The sequence below is a fragment of the Zalophus californianus genome, chromosome 9, assembly GCF_009762305.2.
Source record: "Zalophus californianus isolate mZalCal1 chromosome 9, mZalCal1.pri.v2, whole genome shotgun sequence".
NCBI classification, from domain to species: Eukaryota; Metazoa; Chordata; class Mammalia; order Carnivora; family Otariidae; genus Zalophus; species Zalophus californianus.
Window position 1 is genome coordinate 110,824,271 of NC_045603.1, and position 21,885 is coordinate 110,846,155.

At 34.1% G+C, this 21,885-nt stretch overlaps 1 protein-coding gene across 2 annotated transcripts in view; it reads left to right on the top strand.

Moving 5' to 3' along the window:
* The window catches only part of KIF5B (kinesin family member 5B), a 45,510-nt gene that overhangs the window by 11,688 nt on the left and 11,937 nt on the right, over positions 1–21,885 (top strand). For both annotated transcript variants that reach the window (XM_027592258.2, XM_027592259.2), the window contains exons 3-18: positions 4,942–5,015; positions 5,917–6,021; positions 6,659–6,707; positions 7,267–7,322; positions 7,415–7,502; positions 7,664–7,788; positions 8,893–8,997; positions 9,277–9,422; positions 10,138–10,286; positions 10,724–10,917; positions 12,056–12,124; positions 13,814–14,020; positions 16,572–16,715; positions 20,318–20,506; positions 21,092–21,209; positions 21,755–21,816. In XM_027592258.2, coding sequence (XP_027448059.2) covers positions 4,942–5,015; positions 5,917–6,021; positions 6,659–6,707; positions 7,267–7,322; positions 7,415–7,502; positions 7,664–7,788; positions 8,893–8,997; positions 9,277–9,422; positions 10,138–10,286; positions 10,724–10,917; positions 12,056–12,124; positions 13,814–14,020; positions 16,572–16,715; positions 20,318–20,506; positions 21,092–21,209; positions 21,755–21,816 — 1,880 coding nt within the window. The remainder of the gene's footprint in view (positions 1–4,941; positions 5,016–5,916; positions 6,022–6,658; positions 6,708–7,266; positions 7,323–7,414; positions 7,503–7,663; positions 7,789–8,892; positions 8,998–9,276; positions 9,423–10,137; positions 10,287–10,723; positions 10,918–12,055; positions 12,125–13,813; positions 14,021–16,571; positions 16,716–20,317; positions 20,507–21,091; positions 21,210–21,754; positions 21,817–21,885) is intronic.

The window sequence follows — 21,885 nt, forward strand, 5'->3', positions numbered from 1 at the left end:
TTGCTTTCGTTCTCCATGGCTTTTAAAAATCAGCTATGGTAGCTGTGAAATTTTTATCCATGGAATGTGATTCTCTTATAACTGGAAACGAGCTCATTTAAAACCATTCTTTCGCTGTCTTATTCACCTCGGCCTTAAAGTCTCTCTTGACAGTGTTTATTCTGTTGTTCTATTTTGAGGATAATATTGTAGAAGGTAGTAATAAAATGGGAATACCCCTGTCTTACATTGTCTGTTAACATTTTATTCTCTGGGCATTGCAGGTCTACTCCCAGACATTAGTCTTTTTCTGAATATTTTAAAAGCTCTTTTTAGGGCCTTAGTTTTTGTTTTGTTTTGTTTTGGTTAGACTTAGTAATTCTGGGCTTTTATTTTTCTCATGTTATGCTAATGATTTTTATCTCTTGCACATCCTTGGTTATAGTCTTTTTTTTTTGTTCTAAGATTTTATTTATTGAGCGAGCATGAGCGGGAGGGAGAGAGAATCTGAAGGAGATTCTGTGCTGAGTGCAGAGCCTGTTGTAGGGCTTGATCTCACAACCGTGAAATCACCCTGAGCCGAAACTAAGTTGGACGCTTAATTGACTGAGCTACCCAGGTGCCCCATAGTCTCTTAATAATAATCTCATATCTGCCTTTCTCAGAACTCTTTGAAATCTGTTGTCCTGAAGTGTACATGTTTCTATTGTTTCTATTACTTTCTGTTCTATTTCTTTACTGTTTACAGTTTTAGATGACATCATTCATGTAGTGAAATTTCCCTCCTATTCTCTTTGGTCCCTTTTACTTCACAGCAAATTCCTGCTTTACTGTTTGGAACTGAATTCTGAATAGCGGTTCCTTTATTTGTTGTGTGGATGATAACACAGGCTTTGGAATCAGACAAACCTAGATTGAAATTTAGGCTCTGCCACTCTACCTGTGTGGACTTTTGGCAAGTTACCTAACCTTCCTACGTCTCTGTTTCTTGTTTTGCAAAATAAGGGTACCATGAAGATTTAAAAAGATGATTCATTCATGAAAAAGACCTTCACCCAGGGCCTGGTATGAAGAAGCAAGCACACAGCAGATACCAATTGCTGTTTGTTTCCAGTCTCCTAGGAGAAGAAATTATTCTCATAATTTAATGAACCATAATTGTGCTTGGGATAATTCATAGCCTACAGTATTTACACTCTACAGAATAAGATTTCAAGCAACTATTATAATAGAAAGTGCTCTCCAGCTTCTGTGCTAGTTTTGTAATTTATATTAGAAAAGTATCACCTGACTTGCTCCTTTTATCTTCACCCAAATGCTCTCTACCACTTTGGAAGAGACTAGATATAGTAGGTAATGGGGCTTGTCCCGGACAAGATTATGAATGTGGAGGAGTTAACAGTAAATACATAGATTTAAGGAAAAGAGATGAGGCGGGGGTAGGTGAGGTCTGAAGACAGGAAACCAATTAAATACATGGCAGGATGGAATTGGGACAGTCACTCGCAAACCTGATGGAAAGCCATGGTTAGAAACTTCTGGTAGGCAACAATCAGCAAAATGATGGGTGAGTAGGTATTTCTTCTGAGATGCAGATTTGATGAGCAAGCTGCTAGTTGCTTCAGGTCATCCTCTGGGCTCCTGACAGTTGGCTGAAGCACTGTTTCCATAAATTTCTGTACAAGTTCATATATATATATATATAACATTATGTGCAAAGCTATTACTTTTTCCTTTCTATAGATTCATTAAATAAATTTTCTTTTTTTTGAACAAGGCTTACCCATTTCTATTCTCTAGTGAATTCCAAATCTGAGTGATGTCTTTTCACTTCCCTGTATGAAGTGGTTGTCATTTATTTAATACTTGCTATATGCTATCCATCATACCAGGCCTTCATAGATTCCTCATCATACCACGTATTCATAGATTTCCTACCATAGCTTCCTGACCTGAACTGTCTGCCACAGTATTTGCTTTTAATTTTTCCAGTTGTAGCCTGCCATATATTTATTTTAGTTCCTGTGTTTCTTGATAATACAGTGCAGTGGTTAAGAGAATGTCCTTAAAACCAAGATTGTCTGGGTTTGCATCTCAGCTGCATCTTGCTAGCTGTGGAAGTAGAGCAAATTAATCTCTCTGTTCTCAGTTTTGTTATCTGTAAAGTGGGACTAAAAATAGTACCTTTCACAGAGTTTTGTGAGGATTTAATACATTAATATATGAAAAATTATTAGAGCCTGTCACATTGTATGCTCTCAAATGTTAGCAATAATAATTTTACATGAAGACTTATAATTTTCATAGCCTTCCCCTAAGCCTTCCCCTTTCCTGGTGAGGAAGTTGAAGGTCAGAGAGATAAGTGTTATGCTGTTGTCTTGCTTACTAAATATGTTTTTCTTTTTTACAGAGTATGAGAGAAGTAGTAAGTGTCCATAGTTGTCCATCTCTGTTTCTCACAAGAACAGCAGAAGTATATTTTAAAGAGGGAGGGAGGCTTTAGAAAGATGCTCTGTGTTAGTAATGGTAATAATCATTCAGCAAGCATCTGAGTTCCTACTAAGTGCCAGGCATTGTGCTAAGAGTTAAGCACAGTCCTGGCCTCAAGGAGTGTAAGCTGGTGAAGAAGGCAGATAAGTAAATTGACAGTTGCAATATACAGTGATAAGGATAATGTTTAAATGTAGCTGCTGGGGCACCTGGGCGGCTCAGTCGTTAAGCATCTGCCCTCGGCTCAGGTCCTGGGATCGAGCCCTACATCGGGCTCCCTGCTCCGTGGAAAGCCTGCTTCTCCCTCTCCCACTCCCCCTGCTTGTGTTCCCTCTCTCGCAGTGTCTCTTTCTGTCAAATAAATAAATAAAAATCTTAAAAAAAAAATGTAGATGCTATAAGAACACATAGGATGAGACTCCTCCAAGTTTATTTGGGGGTGGTTTGTATAGTTGGGTTGGCGAAAAAAAGTAAAGCCCAAGCTAGTCTTAAAGGATGCACAAAGCAGGAAGGAGAAGGAGGGGTGCCTTCCAGGCAGAAATGACACATGTACCAAGGCATACCCACATGAGAAGAGTATCACAATGTGGGGGACAACATACATTATGGTGTGACTGAAGTTGAACCATGTGAAATTGTCAGATTTGATCATTTTGACCAACACAAAACAGCGGTGCGAGAGGAAGGATGGTGAGAGGTGGCAAACAAGAGCCAGGTCAAAAAGTGCCTAATTTTACGTGATTACAGATGTATGTCCTGTAGGATTTTCAAATAGATGAATAATATTTTTCTTTTTTTAAAGATCCATGCTTAAGATAGGTATATTTCATTATATATAAATTTTATCTCAGGAATAAAACTAGAAAATGAATCCTAGTTAATGATACCTGCATGGTTAAGTATTTAGGTGAAAGTGTACTGAAGTCTGCAGTTTACTTTGAAATGCATTAAAACATGAGATGGATGGATAGATACATGATTAAACAGTAAAATTATAAAATGTTAATGATAGAATCTTGGTGATGGTTATAGGAATCTAACTGTAAAATGTATTCCCTTTATCTGTATGTTTAGTTTTGTTGGGGATAAGTCACTATAGGAAAGCAAAGTCAGGGATGGATTTGAAGGTAGGCAAGAATTATTTTCCTAATTGATAAAAGTGTTTATCAAACTACTTTAGTGATAATGTGGCCTGTCTAGAAATCACCTAATCCATCATTGTTTATACCCTTGCACTGAGAGCAGAGTGTAAATCATAGCAGGTGCTTAGAGAGAGAAAGAGAGAGAGAGAGAGAGAGAGAGTCTTAAGCCGATGCAGGGCTCTATCTCACAACCCTGAGATCATGACCTGAGCCGAAATCAAGAGTCAGATGCTTAATCTATTGAGCCACCCAGGTGCCCCCAGTTTTAATAGGTTAATGCTTAACCTACTTTAGATGTGATTTGAGATCTCTTAAAATTTTCCCAGGGAAGTAAATACCTTCTTTTTCTCCTTAATAAATGTATCTGTAGGAAATTTGTTAGTATCTAGTTAGTTGTGCCCAGTGTTGGGATTGTTCTTTTTCTTTTTTAAATAACCAATTTTTTAAAAAATCAATTTTAAAAAATTAATCAATTTTAAAACAAGGATTTAGAGGCTTCACTTTTTACTTTGGCTTCCTCTAGAATACAATGTAATTTCATGGCACCTTTTTGTCACCAAAAACAAAACAGAACAAACCAAATCCCTGAAAACTAAAAATCAAAAGGTCACCTTGTTACTCGCATTTTCTTTTTTCCTTTCAGCCTAGTAAAGGAAGATACTTAGATATCTGTTAAACGTAGATCTTGGAGTACATACGGGGCTGAAAAGGTTTATTTTAATTTCACAAGTATTTTGAGAAAATTTATTTAGTGGGCTTGTTATGCTTATATAAGGAGGACTATTGTACAGGTTTGTGAGTTTTAACTACCAGTTAACCACTAATCAGTAATCCTATTTGTAAAAGTGAATTCGTATCTGAATGTAAATTTGCAGAACATTTTTTTCTTTTAGGTCACATAAAGCTTTGGAATACAAGTGTAAAGACATTTGAGATGTACATGTACATAAGAGATGATCATAAACAGTGGAATTTAAAATTTGTGTTTTATTGACCACACAAAGTAATCTGGGCTGGAGAGAAAGTAATTGCTCAGGTGGATCATCACTAAGAAAATTACTATTAATATATTCTTATTTTTCTTCAGTCTTTCATGAACTGAACTTCAACTTTGATGGTATCTTTCATATTTGTGTAAAGAACATCTGAATCTGCCTCGCCATTCTTCCCATAGATATTTTTGTGCAGATTTGATTATGCATGGATGAGGAACAGGGTTAATATCTTTGTAAATTTTTTCAGAGTGTTTTCTGATATTCTTAAGTAATTTATGAATCTTTTTTTAAAAAAAAAAATCCCCTGAGGTATAAAATTTCTTATTTTCTCATAGATGTACTTGAGGGATACAATGGGACAATATTTGCATATGGACAAACATCCTCTGGGAAGACACACACAATGGAGGTAACATTTCTTCATAATCTGTACTTGCATGTAGTTTTCAGAATAGACAGTGCATTCATTCATTATTTGTGAAATGGTTTCACCATGCTTAAACATCTTTATTCTTTATTGCATTCTCGTACAAATGATACACAGGTAACGTCACTGTTGGAATCTAATCAGTTCTGGAGTTTGAATAATGAAATTATGTACTTGAAATCATATCCTAACTTTGTTTTATCAGCATAACCATGAAATAGCATTTTAGAATTAACAGGAATTTTGTTACTTTATAATAAAGGGATGTTTGAAATTTTGAATGTTTCATGTTTTCATTTCTATTCAGAGCAATTCTCTCCAAATATCTGCTGTTCTTCTTTAATGTCTCCACAGTTATCGGTGCTGCTATTAATAAGATGTGCTCCTGCCCAAACTTTATATCTAGAAAACAGCCTGTTATCTTATGCTACTGCTACAAAGCATCTGCTTTTATCATTTATCTGAGCATTCTGTATAAATGACTGCTTATTTTAGTGTAATTCATATTACTTATTCCATAAAGTTACAGAGAACAAAGACATTTCTAGCATTTGTGTGGATCTGACTTGAAGGAACAATACTTATGGGAAGAAACAAACCTTTTTCAAAAATAAGTTCATTGCACAAGCATGGGTAATCTAAATGTAATGATTAAATAAAAGGCTAAGATCATTTGGTAACTTTTGTTGTTGACATGCAGTGTTTATGTGTAACTTACCGATATGTTATAGTTGAATTGGATTTTTTTAGATATTTATAAAGCTGTTTTCACCAAAAAATGGCAACAATTAAAATTACTATCCTCTGCTGACTGTAAATTGTAGATTGAAAGTTTTAACTTTTAATTCATACTTCTTAAAGTCTCATTTTGTTTTCTGTTTAGGGTAAACTTCATGATCCAGAAGGCATGGGGATTATTCCAAGAATAGTGCAAGATATTTTTAATTACATTTACTCCATGGATGAGAATTTGGAATTTCATATTAAGGTAAAAGCCTTGGGGAAAGATTGTGTTTTGTTTTACACCTAGAATAATTTTATTCCAAGAAATAATAAATGTTTTTCCCTTTTTAAAAGTTACTTTGTGGGCAGTTACAGTAGAAAGATTAGAGTTAGTAAAATGGGGTTCTTCGTCTGCCATTAGATGACCTTAAACAAGGTCACAAAATCTCTAGTCTTAGCCCCCTTCTCTATAAAATGAAGGAGTTTGTTTTATTACTGAACTCAAACTTTTTTTTTTTTTTTTTGGGTAAAGGTTTTATTTGAGAGAGAGAGTAAGCCACTACAGCTGTTGGGGGGGTGGGTTGCAGAGAGAGAAGCAGACTCCCTGCTGAGACCCTGGAATCAGGCAGACGCTTAACTGGCTGAGCCACCCAGGTGCCCTGAACTCAAAGGTTCTTACTGTTCTCATGAGTCTGTTCATTTTAGATGAAGATACGTAATGGAAATTGCTGTTATATGAGTTTAGAGAGTTCCAGTGTTCTTGTTAGAACATGAGCTATGGCTGAGTTGTCTGCCCCCTAGTCTAGATCGTGCTCCCTCAGACCCCAACAAATTAATGAATGTGAATAAATTATTTTAAAATTTTAGTTGATCTTTTTTTCCTTTATTTCTTTGCCCTTCAGGTTTCATATTTTGAAATTTATTTGGATAAGATAAGGGACCTGTTAGATGGTAAGTTAAATTCTTGCTCTTTTATCATTTTAAAATAGCGTGTTACCTTTTTTAATAATAGATATGAGACCATTTCCCAGTGACCTATATGAAATTGACTTAAATTATAAGAAACAGGTTTATTTTAAAGTTCTTTTAAAGTTAGTTGAATGCCTTTGACACATTGAGTAACTTATTTAAAGCACATATTTAGGGGTGCTTGTGTTTCTTAGGTAGTAATTAGAGAGTTGGATTATAGTTAGAGATCCTGAGTCCTAGTCTTCTGTTAACTGTCAGTTAGATTCATTGCCCTTGGGCAAACTATTAAACCACTCTGTCTTACTGTCATTTTCAAAATGTGGGTGGTAGAGGTTGCATCGGATCTAAAATTCTATATTGCTACATTAATTTCTATTTAAATCTCGTACTGTTTCTACAGTCTGTCTTTAATAGTGATGTGTCATATTTTTAAAATTTGTTGTTATTAGGTCACTTGGGAAAGGAAACAATTGAATTGGCTGTTTAATAACTGGTTTTAGAGTTGAGAATGTTGCTGGTGCTATTCATTTTTCTTTTTCAGTTTCAAAGACCAATCTTTCAGTTCATGAAGATAAAAATCGAGTTCCCTATGTAAAGGTACTTATAAAATAATACAGAATGCTTGTTTTTAGAAAAGTGTAATAAAAAATTTTAAGACTGTTGACATACTTGAAAAAATTATGTTACAGGGGTGCACAGAGCGTTTTGTATGTAGTCCAGATGAAGTTATGGATACCATTGACGAAGGAAAGTCCAACAGACATGTAGCAGTAACAAGTAAGTAGGATGTTTATTAACACTAGTTAAGGTACAAAGCTGCCTTAAAATATCTTTATCAACATGATTAATTGTATTAGATTTTTATGTAAAGTAATGCTTTAGAAATTATTAGTAAGGGAAAGCCATGTTTGTTTATAGTTTGTGTAATTTCGTTGCAGATATGAATGAACATAGCTCTAGGAGTCACAGTATATTTCTTATTAATGTAAAACAAGAGAACACGCAAACGGAACAAAAGCTGAGTGGAAAACTTTATCTGGTTGATTTAGCTGGTAGTGAAAAGGTAAAATCTTTATATTCTGGTAGATACTTAAGCATTTTTATAAACTTTAGCTCAAATTTGGACTTCGGCATTATTCATTATTAACATGTTAGAAACTATAAAATTGTATTTGGTAATATTTTTGAGAGTTAAAAGCATTGATGCCAATGCTTATGATTACTTAAACTGAAAAACCAGTTCCAAATTACTGTCATTTGTGCCATAGTCCAGTTCAGCCAATAGGTGTTACCTTTGACTTAAGGTGCATGATTTTATTGAGAATTTTGTTCGGCATATATTGTCATAAATTTTATTAGGTATCCTTTTCCTTATTTTTGGTATCTGTTTTACCATACTGGCAGTGGGCTCCCTGTGAAAACTGGTAACTATCCATTAGTCTTTTCTGGTTTGGTTGTACCTTTTTCTTTCCTTTGGGTGATTATTTAATAATTACAGACTATACTGTGTACTAATCTGATTCTAGTTTATGTGAAAATTAAAATAAGTTCAGATATTTTAATATTGATCTCTGTAACCATTTTTGCTGTTTTGTTAATTTTTCCTCTGATTAAAATGACATACCTGTTCCCTTTTACTTAAGTGTTAAACACATCCTTCAAAGCCTGTCTTTGATTTTTGTGAATTCTGAGAGGCTGTTTCTTCAGCCAACACTGTTAACATATTATTTTATCCTGTCTTTTAATATATGTATGTCACATCTTTTTAAAAGAAGTTTGCTTATGTATTTAAATTCAGGTTGTAATAATTACAGTATCAACATTACGCTTTAGGAAATTTTAAAAAAGTTCCTCTTTTTTAATGAAGCAAAGGAGGTTAGCAAATAGTAAATTGTAAATGTACGTGTAAATTTGTTATTTTCAAGAGTGCAAACTAAAAATAAAATTTGGTGTCTCCTTAATCACATTCTTGTCATGCACCTAGTTACTTGACCAAGTTCTCAGAAGACTAATACTCAAGAAATAGTGATAGCTTAGAATAAATAATTGGCAAATAAAATCATGAAGCTTTTCATTTTGTTTGCTGGCTATGGATGACCTCTGAACTTTTTAGAAAATTCAAAGAAACTTACGATTTTGTTTCATTCTTTTGAAATCTTACGTATAGGTTAGTAAAACTGGAGCTGAAGGTGCTGTGCTGGATGAAGCTAAGAACATCAACAAGTCACTTTCTGCTCTTGGCAATGTCATTTCTGCTTTGGCTGAGGGAAGTGTAAGTATACACGTCTTCTCTTTCCCTATTGTTACCTTACGGGGAGTTACTTAAATATCAATATATGTATATGCATGGATGTTTGAGTGAAAGATTGGGTGTGTTTGACTCAGTATGTGTCAGTTAGTTGTCTTATAGTATTAGCATGTAGATTTTAATTCCCATCTTAATATTAATCAGTTAGAATAACCAAAATCCCTTTGTAACTTAAAGTGTAACATTTCTATAACAAATTTTATTCCATAGAAACCCATTGGTCTGTTTTTTTTTTGTTCATAGACATATGTTCCATATCGAGATAGTAAAATGACAAGAATCCTTCAAGACTCATTAGGTGGCAACTGTAGAACCACTATTGTAATTTGCTGCTCTCCATCATCGTACAATGAATCTGAAACAAAATCTACACTCCTGTTTGGTCAAAGGTTTGTTGTTAAGAAAATACAAAGCCTAAATGACAGGTCTTTTGTTTATTAAGTCTAGGAAAATGTAGGTGGATATTATTCAAATCAGTACATATCATTAATAAGCTAGACACAACGTTTTAATTGAGAGAGAACACAAGCAAGGTCCATTTTTAAAGCTGCTTGAATTTGAATTACGTTTTAGTACATATCAAAGTCAAATATTAACTTCAGTCAAATTTATATGAGAAGCTTCAATTCAGCATTAAAGAAAATAAGCATTTAAAATTAGATAATAAAGAAAAACTTGAGAAATACAATCCTATATTAGCCTGTTGACATATATGACAGGTTCAAATAATGAGATAATCAAATATGAATTGCTTAACCTAGGAAAATCAGTAGTGATGATTTTATCTTTGACCTTCAACAATAATTTTTTTTTATTAATTTATCCTTGCAAATGAATTGAGAAAATACGGGCCTTTGTTTTTTATTCTCATCAGGTTGTTGATTTTTTTTTTTTTAAGCTATTCACAAATTTGGGGACTGACGCGAATTTATTTAGCACTATAGTAATTATGACTCTTTGTATTTAGTCATAAAGATAATTGAACAAGAATAGTCAAATTGCTTAACCAAAAATTACATATCTATATATATATATATAACATCTATATATATCAATTGAAAATAATTCTAGTTACATTTTTTTTCCTGCAATTATTTCTCTTAGGGCCAAAACAATTAAGAACACGGTTTGTGTAAATGTAGAATTAACTGCAGAACAGTGGAAAAAGAAATATGAAAGAGAAAAGGAAAAAAATAAGACCCTGCGGAACACCATTCAGTGGCTTGAAAATGAACTCAACCGATGGCGTAATGGTAATACTTTATGAATATGTCATTTTGAGTTTGTTGAATATGAATGTAAAACTATTTTATAAATTTGAGACTTTGTTATGAACATAAAAATAACAAACCATATCCATTTTTACTTTTTAAGCATTAGGGATCCTCAATTAAAAATGAATAAAATCTTTTAAATTCTGGTTTTACCTGAAATAATAAATAGAGGCACAGAGGCCATCTAGAAGCTATAAAAGTCACAGATGCCAAGGTTCCTACAGTAGGGTGGAAGCAATAAAATTTACAAGATTTGGTGACTGGATTTAGAAGATGGTGAGTCAAAAGTAATTGCAGCTTCTCAAATCTCAGGCTGAGCAGATAAGAAAATTGGTGAGAACAGCTGAAATTGAATAAAATTGTAATTCATTTTAGACAGGTGGATGTTTATTAACTATGCTGTTGCCTTATTTTAGGAGAGACAGTGCCTATTGATGAACAGTTTGACAAAGAGAAAGCCAACTTGGAAGCTTTCGCAGTAGACAAGGATATTACTATTACCAATGATAAACCAGCAGCTACGATTGGAGTTACTGGAAACTTTACTGATGCTGAAAGAAGAAAGTGTGAAGAAGAAATTGCTAAATTGTACAAACAACTTGATGACAAGGTAGGTATTTTTCATGTTCTATTTTGTTTTAGAATTTATGACAGGTATTTTTATTTTTAATTTTAATGTTACAGGTTCAGGGGACCTATATACATCTTCCTTGGTTTCTGTTAACCTTTTGAAAATCACTGTAAAGTTGACTCTCAAATAACACTGGTTTGAACTGCATGGGTCCACTTAGATGTGGATTTTTAAAATAAATACGGTACAATAATATATTGTTCTTATGATTTTAATAACATTTTTTTCCTCTAGCTTATTGTATTATAAAAATACCATATACAATACATTAACAAAAAAATATGTATTAATTGTTTATTGGTAAGCCTTCCATTCAACAGCAGGCTAGCAACAGTTAAGCTTTTGGGAAGTCAGAAGTTGTATGTGGATCTTTAACTCTGTTGGCGGGGTGGAGGGTCAGCGTCCCTAACCCTCACATTGTTCAAGGGTCATCTATATTAATAAAAAATATAAAATCACAATTTCTGTTTCTGTACAGAAACTATGAGACATAAATATTTTTCTTTATTTTTCTTTTTTAAAAGAATTTTTGAAAGAAAATTGGGACATTGGGTCATTGGAGAGCCTTAATGAAATGATTTCTTAGAATCAGGGATCTAAGGACTCAATAATAAAGGTGATGCAGGAGATTAGAGAGGGAATAAAATAAAGTGCAAATAGTGTTTTCCTGCTTTGATCATGTCAGTCAGTAGTGTGAAAAATAAATTATGAACCGGATAGAGAGGAAGGGGAAAACAAGAACAGTAAAGAGACTAGGAGTAATAGCTCTGGTTTGGTTTTAGGTGATGTTTTATATGTATTTTAAGCAGATACGGCAAGTTTGGAGTAGCTGCATGGCTATTATTTTCAATAATAGAATTAAACATTATTTTTTGCATTTAAACTATTAATAGTTTTTATAAACATGGACTTTTTAATTGTGTGATGTTACAATTATTAATTGAAAGAAGTCCCATCTCTTTCAGCATTTTTCTAGGAAACTGAAATAAGCTATGTTGAATTTAGAGAAACAGTTTTGAAATATTTTGGTCGGGGGGAATAGTAATCTTACAATTTGTGTTAGAAAACACAATCAGGTTGTGAGCTACTCTGTTAACTAATTACTTTAAAATTCTAGGATGAGGAAATTAATCAACAGAGCCAATTGGTAGAGAAACTGAAGACACAAATGTTGGATCAAGAAGAGGTAAGTTGAATACCTTACATGCTGCTTTCAGAAAAGCTTTATAGTTTGTCACTATTATTTAAACATAAAAGATGAACCTACAGAGCTCAGAATATACTGGAGTACCTTTACAAATTTTCTTAATATGCCTGTGCTTCACTGTGGATATGATACATCATATGGATTGAAATAAAGATGGACTTCCTCTTAAGGTCTTTCTTTTTTCAGTTTGAGTTATATCTAACTGGAGGGGAGAGGAAGCTTTTCTCAGTATTTATTCTTTAATATGCTTCTACTGGACTTTTTAAACTCTGTCTTCCACTTTCCTTGCTTGAAGTAGAGTGCTGTTTTATCTCCTTATTCTCCCCAAAACATGTCTTACTAATTCTTGAGAAAGACTCATTACACTGGGCTGGGATAACTTTAGACTGTCCCTCCCTTTATGAAGAGTATTTCCACATATAAGTGAAGGAAGAAATGTTAAAAACACAATGTTTTATTGTCAACTCGTTCACTTATACACACAGATACAGGTTTAAAGGGATGATTTAAGAAAGAAGATAACTGATTTCTGAATTGCTTGGATCTGTCTTTAATTGTATAATTTAAAGTATGACTCACTGTGGGAATGATAATGTCAGTGAATGAAACATTTTTTACTCCTCTCACCATGTCTATTTCATCGAACCTGTTCATTTTTGCCTTCTTTACTTTCATGTTTCTCTTCTCTAGTAGATTTTCACCTAGTTTGGACTCTCAGTTTACCTTATCTGGCAGAGCAGGGGGATAATTAAAAAATGGTTTTTCATTTAAGGTTTGTTTTGGAGATGGGGGCAAAAGATTATACAGCTTCAATAAAGAAGAGATAGCCACCATCAACCACCTTAATCCTGGTCACATCATCTTTGTATTTCAATTATAGCATGTTTTCTCAAAAGGGTCACTAGTAACATTTACACAATTCTTCATTATAATATTCTGTGCTGTGTGTTATAGGACATTTAGCATGCGTGGCCCCTACTTCTAAGTGCCATTTGCATTCTGCTCCATTAGAAGTACTCCTGCAAATTTCCGGATGCCCCTCCCTACATAGAAGCCACTGACCCTAAATGATTGCAGTATTCTCCTGACTAGTCTCTTGGCTTCTCTACAGTTCAAATTTTATATGTTGATACTAAGTTTTCCTGAGGCATAGCTCAGGTGCCACCCCTTTTCTTTTTGACCAAAGAAAATCTAAACCTTTAAGCATGTCTTCTAAACATCTACTGATTTCTTTTTCTATGCTCATTATTCATGAAGCTAGTATGCCTTTTCTTTCTATTACATTAATTTGCACAAGACTAAAATTTGCCAATTTTAGCCACCTTCTTCATGAATAACTTACAGAAATACCCTCTTGTTTTAAATACTACCAAGCACTCTGTCATGTCCTGTTCCTCCTTTATGGCTCTTAATTAACATTCCATCTTGTATTGCATCTATTTATGTACCTTTGTTTCTTCTTCTAGATTCCTCAGTCTTTTTTTTTTTTTAATTTTCTTGCTGTCTCCCACAGTGTCTAGCACAGTGCCTGCATATAGTAGTCAGTAAATCTGTTGAATGAATAAATGTTCACACAGTTAATAGCATCCACATTTTACTCTGAGTTTAGCATATAGATTTTTTAAACCTGTATACCTTATAAAAACCTGTATACTTTATTTCATGTAGCTTTTGGCATCTACCAGAAGGGATCAAGATAATATGCAAGCTGAACTGAATCGCCTGCAAGCAGAAAATGATGCCTCTAAAGAAGAAGTAAAAGAAGTTTTGCAAGCCTTAGAGGAACTTGCTGTCAATTATGATCAGAAGTCTCAGGAAGTTGAAGATAAAACTAAGGAATATGAATTGCTTAGTGATGAACTAAATCAGAAATCGGTAGGATATAATTCTGTTTTCTTAATATTTTAGTACAAATTTTCTTAATTGAAATTAAGTAACTTCTTTCTGGTAAGCTCAATACTGAGAGTATCCATTCATAAGGAATTCTTTTTTTTTTTTTTTAAAGATTTTATTTATTTGACAGAGCGAGAGCAGGAACACAAGCAGGGGGAGTGGGAGAGGAAGTAGCAGGCTTCCCGCTGAGCAGGGAGCCTGATGTGGGGGTCGATCCCAGGACGCTGGGATCATGACCTGAGCTGAAGGCAGATGCTTAACGACTGAGTTACCCAGATGCCCCCATTCATAAGTAATTCTAAGCCTCAACTTCACTTTGTCCTGTATATAAAACCTTACAGGTGAAGGAAGAGGGTTCTTTTAGTTCCTGAAGGTCTATTAAAAGGTAATTAAAATGCCATTTGAAGACTTTTTGCTATTCCTAATACTCTAATGTTAAAGGGAAAATAAGTTAACTTCTAGTTGCTCAAGAATGTTATTAGATGATTGTTCAAAGTGTAAATAAGAAATGCACATAAAAATAAGAGAAGGCTATACAACCTCATATAACTTGGGTTTTGTTTACTGTTACATTCCCAGCCCCTGGAGTAGAGCCTCCCTAACACAACGTAGAAGGCTCTTCCTTGTGATTCTGCAATAGATAAGGATCTTTATTAGTTATCGTTGCAATAAACAGGATTTGCCACCCTCCTAGAGTGATGCCAAAGGTAGTATATAACTGATTGCAACTGCTATACTTGCAGCATCATTATGGATGAGCTTTCTCTCTCTTTCTTTTTAAAGATTTTATTTATTATTTGACAGAGAGACACAGCAAGAGAGGGAACATAAGCAGGGGGAGTTGGAGAGGGAGAAGCAGGCTTCCCGCCTTGCAGGGAGCCCGATGTGGGGCTCGATCCCAGGACCCTGGGATCATGACCTGAGCTGAAGGCAGATGCTTAATGGCTGAGCCACCCAGGCGCACATGGATGAGCTCTCTTATTAACGATTTATTACTATCAATACCAACTTCTTGTCCAGAAACCGCATCTAGAGTTGGACTCAGGGTCAGTGTTCACTCCTTATTTCCCTGTCCATGTTCACCTACCTAAAGGAAAGCAGTCAATACTATTTTTAAAGGTTTCTTTCTTTTCTTTCTTTCTTTTTTTTTTTTTTTTTTTGTTTCATGCTCCTGATGAGAAATTCATTTTCCCCTATTAATCTCCGAAGTTACAGTTTAATAGCATGGAGATCAAGGTGCTTTTATAACTCTTATGAGTTGCATTATTAGCAAACCTAATTACTGTTTGGAAGAACAATAGGAGTTTCTTACAACTCCATAGCTGTCAGTTGGTCTCCAGTCACCAGTTTCAGTCATTAGGACAGTTGTGTCTGTGTCCCAGTTATGAAACTGAATCTGTCAGCACTACATTGCTAATAGAAGTTAGAAACCTCATAGTGTTCTACATCTTTTTATAAATGTGTACAATATTGCTATTTAGTTGTTAGAGAAAATACCTGGTAGTGATTTAGACATTAAAGCATGATACCTTATGAGACTTGAAGGATAGCACCTGGTATTTCAGATTAAACTGGGTGAAGACACTACTGATACTCAGAAACATAGGGAAATGACCAGAACAAACAACAGACTGAAATGATGGCATCTTTACTAAAAGCAACTGCAATTTTTAATGCAATTTATGGACTTTTGGTCAGTATCTGACCTGTGGTATAATGATTAGTTTTAATGTGGCCAGATTGGGTTGGGCTTTTCAAAATTGTTGTGACTTTGTTGCTGGTAAACCAGCTATTATTTTAAACTTAATTAAACTCAGTAATGCTACTTCATCACTGTTTCCTAGATAATTGCTTGTATCATAGTATCAAAGTACCAGTAATTATCAGGTGGACTCTTTCCAATGACTATGTATACAGAAAGTAGATAAAGGAAACACACAAACCATCTAGAAAGTTCAGTTCTGCTAACATTATTTTGCCCAGACTCTGTTTCCAAAGATAAGCCATACTGTGGTGATAGAAAATTCGACCTAATTATTTTGAAAGTTTCTCACTTCTAGGCAGAAAACATAACCCAGTCTCAAAAATTAGTGAAATGAGGGGACATCTGGGTGGCTCGGTTGGTTGGGCAGCTGCCTTCGGCTCAGGGTTGTGATCTGGGGTTCCTGGGATGGAGCCCCATGTTGGGCGAGCAGGGAGCCTGCTTCTCCCCCTCCCCCTGCCTGTGCTCTCCTGCTCTCTCTGTCAAATAAATAAATACAATCTTAAAAAATAGTGAAGTGGTACAAACTACCTGCTCTTCATAGAGCATAATATGGCTACTTTACAGAGTCTGTTAGGTCTAAAATATTTTCTAAGTTTGAACTGGGAACTCTTCCAGAACTCAGTAGAACAGTTAGTTCAGAAAACTGAAAGTAGAAACTAATCCTTTTGTGAGTCCTGGAGTCCTGGCTGAAGTGAAATACCTGTCAATATTTGAAGTAATCTTTCATTTAATAGATTTAACTGTGTCTTTTGTTTTGGGTTCTGTTAGGCAACTTTAGCAAGTATAGATGCTGAACTTCAGAAACTTAAGGAAATGACCAACCACCAGAAAAAACGAGCAGCTGAGATGATGGCATCTTTACTAAAAGATCTTGCAGAAATAGGAATTGCTGTAGGGAATAATGACGTAAAGGTAAGTATAATAATGGAATACTAAGTATAATTGTCAGTAGACAACTACTTCTGTTTACTACTTACTTTTTACAAAGTTCTTTTCATACCCATTATCTTATTCACAACAGCAATGTGTGGTAGATGGTATTAACTTCATTTTAAATAGGTGAGGAAAGAGGAAAAGAGTAAGAGGTGCTCAAAAGGCATTCAGTAAGTACCATTTATTTGGATCCCATGTTTGGTTCTTTTCTCTACCATGTAAAGATTTTGCATTTAGAGATTATTAATAAATTACTGTACATGAAATTATGTAACTGGGGCAACAGTGAAGATTAGCTCAGGGAGTAAACTCCTAAATGAATTGGCCTGTGGTTGCTTTTAAATGTTTGAAAAGATAAAAGATGAACACTACTAATTAATTTTTTTAAAGTTTTATTATGAAAAATTTCAGACATATAACAGAGAGAATAATACTGTGAATTTTAGTTACTCATAATCAAAATTTTGCAGTACCTATTTCAACTATACCTTTTTTTCTTCTAATCTTTTTTAGGATACTAACATTGGTTATGTTAGCACTAGGCGTATGATAAGAATAAAAGATTAGTGACCTGGTAAATTTTAAAACAGACCAAAAAAGCAAACTAAGACTCTTAACTGCAAGCACATGTACATAATACGAAAGATTTGTATGTTGCAGTAGGTATTTGTCTGGACTTTTTCTTCTTGATTAAAGCTTAATAATGTAACAAAGAGAATAAACTTACACTAGGGTTTATAGTGACAGCCTACTAAGAATAAGAAGCCCAGTTTAACAAGATTTGAAAATGAAATAAAAGTTTTCAATATGGAGCACACATTCCTTCTGTCAGTTGTTGTTTAAAGCTGCTGTGTGTTGAGACAATTATACATTTCCTAATGTTGGCTCATGCCATTGAGACAAAAGAAAAATGTTAAATACTGGGTGACATACACTCTCTTCACTCTCTTCTCTCTTCAGAATGTTCCATCTGAACATTCTGTATCCTGTTGAGGGTGAACTCATGTGAGATGATAGAGCTATATGGGAATCTTTTGGGATGGAAAAGTAAATTTGCTTCATAGCACTAAACACTAGAGAGGTGTTCAAAATTTGCCTTGTAGATTTGCAGCTTCTTTTTAGAAAAGTCTCCATTTTATGTTCAACTAAGTCTTAATTTAAGTGAAAAAGTGGTAAAGAGAAGAGTAGAAAGGGCTTATGTTTAGTGACAGAGCCAGTGATAAACTATAGGATCCTTGACTCCTAGACTGTTTTTTTCACCTTGCAAATAGGTTCTTTTAAAAGAGAATCTATGGATTCTCAATATTTTTGTCATTTGTATATAATTTTTCTCTTAACATCATCATTAAGCACTGCTTGAGCTTTATTAACTTTAGTGTTTTTTATATTATGGTTCACTCTTTGTGTTGTACAGTTAATGGATTTTGACAAATGCATGATACAGAACCACCGTTATAGTATAGTCATATATGTAGAGCAGTCACCTCCCTTACAAATCCCTTGTGCTTTTTACCCTATTAATCCCTCTCCCCTGAACAACATCCAGTGATCTTTTCACTATCTGTATAGTTTTGCTTCCAAAACACCACATGGTTGGAATCATACAGTATTTGTCCTTTTCAAACTGGCTTAATTTTCTTAGCAACATGCATTTAAGTCATTTCATGGCTTGATAGCTCATTTCTTTTATCACCAAATATTCCACTGTGTATGTGTACCACTTTATCCGTTCATCTATCAAGGGCCATCTTGGTTACTTACAGTCTTTGGCAGCTGCACATAAAGCCGCTATAAACATTCATGTGCAAATTTTCCTGTGGGCATAACTTTTGAATTCAGCTGGGTAAAAATACGTAGGAGCATGATTGCTAGATCATATGTTAAGTGTTAGCTTTGTAAGAAACCCCCAGGGTGGCTATAGCATTTTGTATTCCAACCAGCATTTTGTATTCCAACCAGCTCTTGTTACTTCACATCCTCACAAGTATTTGATGTCATCAGTTTTTTGGTTTGAGATATATAGTGTTATCTCAATGCAGTGGGATTGTTTGTTTTCTTATCTTGAGTTTTAAAGAGATCTCTATGATTTAGGTAGCAGTTCTTTACAGATAAGTGTTTTGCAAATATTCCTCCCAGTCTGTGGCTGTCTTTTCATTCTCTTATCAGTGTCTTTTACAGAGCAGAAGTTTTTAATTTTAATAAAGCGCAGTTTACAAATTTTTTCTTTTCAGGATTGCATTTTTGGCATTGCGTCTAAAACTCATCTCCAAACCCAGAGTCACCTAGATTTTCTCCTGTGTTTTGGAGGTTTTTGGTTTTATATTTACATTTAGGTCAGTGATCCACTTGGAGTTAATTTTTCTTTTTTCTGCAAGATATAATAAGGTCTGTCAAGCTTCGTTATTTTACGTGTGGTTGGATAGTTTTTCTATTACGGCTTATTAAAAAAACTGCTTTGTCCATTGAATTGCCTTTGCCCCTTTGTCAGAGATCAAACGACTATATTTGTGTGTGTCTGTTCCCAGGCTCTATTCTGTTCCAATTACTGTCTGTTCTTTTGTCAGTACCATACCATCTTGATTACTCTAGCTTTATAATTAAGTCTTGAAGTTGAGTAGTCAGTCCTCTGACTTTGTTGTTCTTTAGTAGTGTTTGGCTCTTCAAGGTTTTTTGCCTTTCCATTTAAACTTTAGAGTCTGTTGATACCATAAAGTAAACTTGCAGGGATTTTGATTAAGATTATGTTAAATCCATAGATCAAGCTAGGAAGAACTGACATCTGAGTCTTTCTATCCGTGAATGTGGAATATCTCCCATTTATTTAGTTCTTCATTGATTTCTTTTGTCATACTGATTTTATACTTACTGTATTACATTTATGCCTAAGTATTTCTTTTTTCTTTTCATTCTTATGTCTGTGCCACTGTGTTTTTAGTTTCACCTTCTCTTGTTCATAGCTGGTATAGGAATGTGACTTTCATATGTTAATCTTGTATTTTGCATTGTTAACTATAATGGCTTAATAGTTCTAGGAGTTGGTTTTTCTTTTTGTTTTGTTTTTGTTTTTAAACAATTATATCCTCAGCAAGCAAAGACAGTCTTATTTCTTCCTTCTCAAGCTCCACTTAATTTTGACACTGAATACTGTACTGGAATTTTGTAATGAAACTTAAGGAATGTATAGTCACCACGGTTCTTCTTTGTCGAGCTTAAAAGTCATCCTTTCTCTGCCCCTAATCATCATTATTTGTTTAGTTTTAAACTGGGCTTACATATGATTAGCAATGAAGAGGAAATCTAAAAACTGAAAGAGGCAGATGTCATCAGTTTGTTTTTAGGTTGCATTTGTTGTTTTCCCTTGTAAGCATGTATTAACATTAAGTTTTAGAAAATAAGGAAGGCAAAAATTAAGCTAAGTTTTACTTGCCCTTTATTAAGAATAATATTTAATAAAGAAAAACTCCATACTTCTTATGAATATCAGGTAATACTTATTTTGTTAAAAGATTTTGCAGTCGAATTGGGTTAACCACAAATGACATTTTTGTTTTTAATTTTTAATTTTTTAATTTTTTTTACAGCAGCCTGAGGGAACTGGCATGATAGATGAAGAGTTCACTGTTGCAAGGCTCTACATTAGCAAAATGAAGTCAGAAGTAAAAACAATGGTAAAACGCTGCAAACAGTTAGAAAGCACACAAACTGAGAGCAACAAAAAAATGGAAGAAAATGAAAAGGAGTTAGCAGCATGCCAGCTTCGTATCTCTCAAGTATGTATTACAGAGCAAAGTTTCTTCATTTTTTGAATAGCCATGTATACATTTCATTGATAGTAAAAATTTTAAGGAAAACGACCTTTGGGGTTTTTTGGGTAACAGTAAAAAGGTTAATTCAATTAGTTTTTCCTAGGTTCGCTGCAGTATGATATGAGTGAATTTAATTGGGTTATATTTACTGACATGTGTATGTTACACATAGAAATTTACTAGAAAGATGTGACTGATTTGGCTATTGAAAACTCTAGAAGAATTCTAGGGTAGACAACTGTGGAACCAGCTTGCTGGCTTTGGCAACTGAATGGATGAGGCCATTCACCAAGATAGGAGTTGTAGAAGTAGGGAAAGAGAATATTGTTAGATGGAGATACTAGTAAGAGTATCTCATAGATCAGCCTTCAGTACCTTAGTTTGCAAGTGTTATAAGCTATGTAGGGGACCGTTTCATTAATTAATTTCTTTATCATTATAATATATGCTTAGACATACAGAGAAGACCTAACTTTCAAATTATCCTTAAGAACAAAATGTGTGCATGAGATTTTTTTGCACTTCATATCAGTTTATTTTTCTCAAAAGCATGAAGCCAAAATAAAATCATTGACTGAATACCTTCAAAATGTGGAGCAAAAGAAAAGACAGCTAGAAGAATCTGTTGATTCCCTCAGTGAAGAACTAGTCCAGCTTCGAGCACAAGGTATTAGCTTTTGATTTTTTATGAGTTCTACCTATATTAAGTCTTTCTTTAGTATAATTGTAGTAAACTTATGTTCACACGGATAGAGAATAGTAGGAATATGGATAACTTAGAACATAAATAATATATTTTAAAATGGTTTTAAAACCTGTTTTTGAAATTGTGTTTGAATATGGAAGTGGCCAATCTAGGAATTTCCCACAAAGTTATGAGGGGGGGTGTGTGTGTGTGTGTGAGTGAATCTTAACATAGGGGATGTAGAAAGCTATCTTAGTCCCTACCATGGCCTAACCCATCTGTTCCAGGATTAGGCAAAGAAAATAAAGGAAACAATAATATCAACACAAAGAATTTAACTGTATTATTAGTATTATTAGTAAACATGTTCTGAGCTAGGAGAGCAAGATTTACTATGTAGCATTTAGATAATTTAAAGTCAAGTACTGCTAAGCAACAGATCCCTCATAAAACCTATTTGCTCCTTGGTTTATAGGAAGAACTTTAAGGCTTATTTCTTCTCCTGTTTTCTCTCTCTACCCAAACAGAGAAAGTACATGAGATGGAAAAGGAGCACTTAAATAAGGTTCAGACTGCAAATGAAGTTAAGGCAAGTTTGATGTAACATTGGATTCTAATGACTTTAATCCATTATTCTTAATCATGATTAATCTGATTT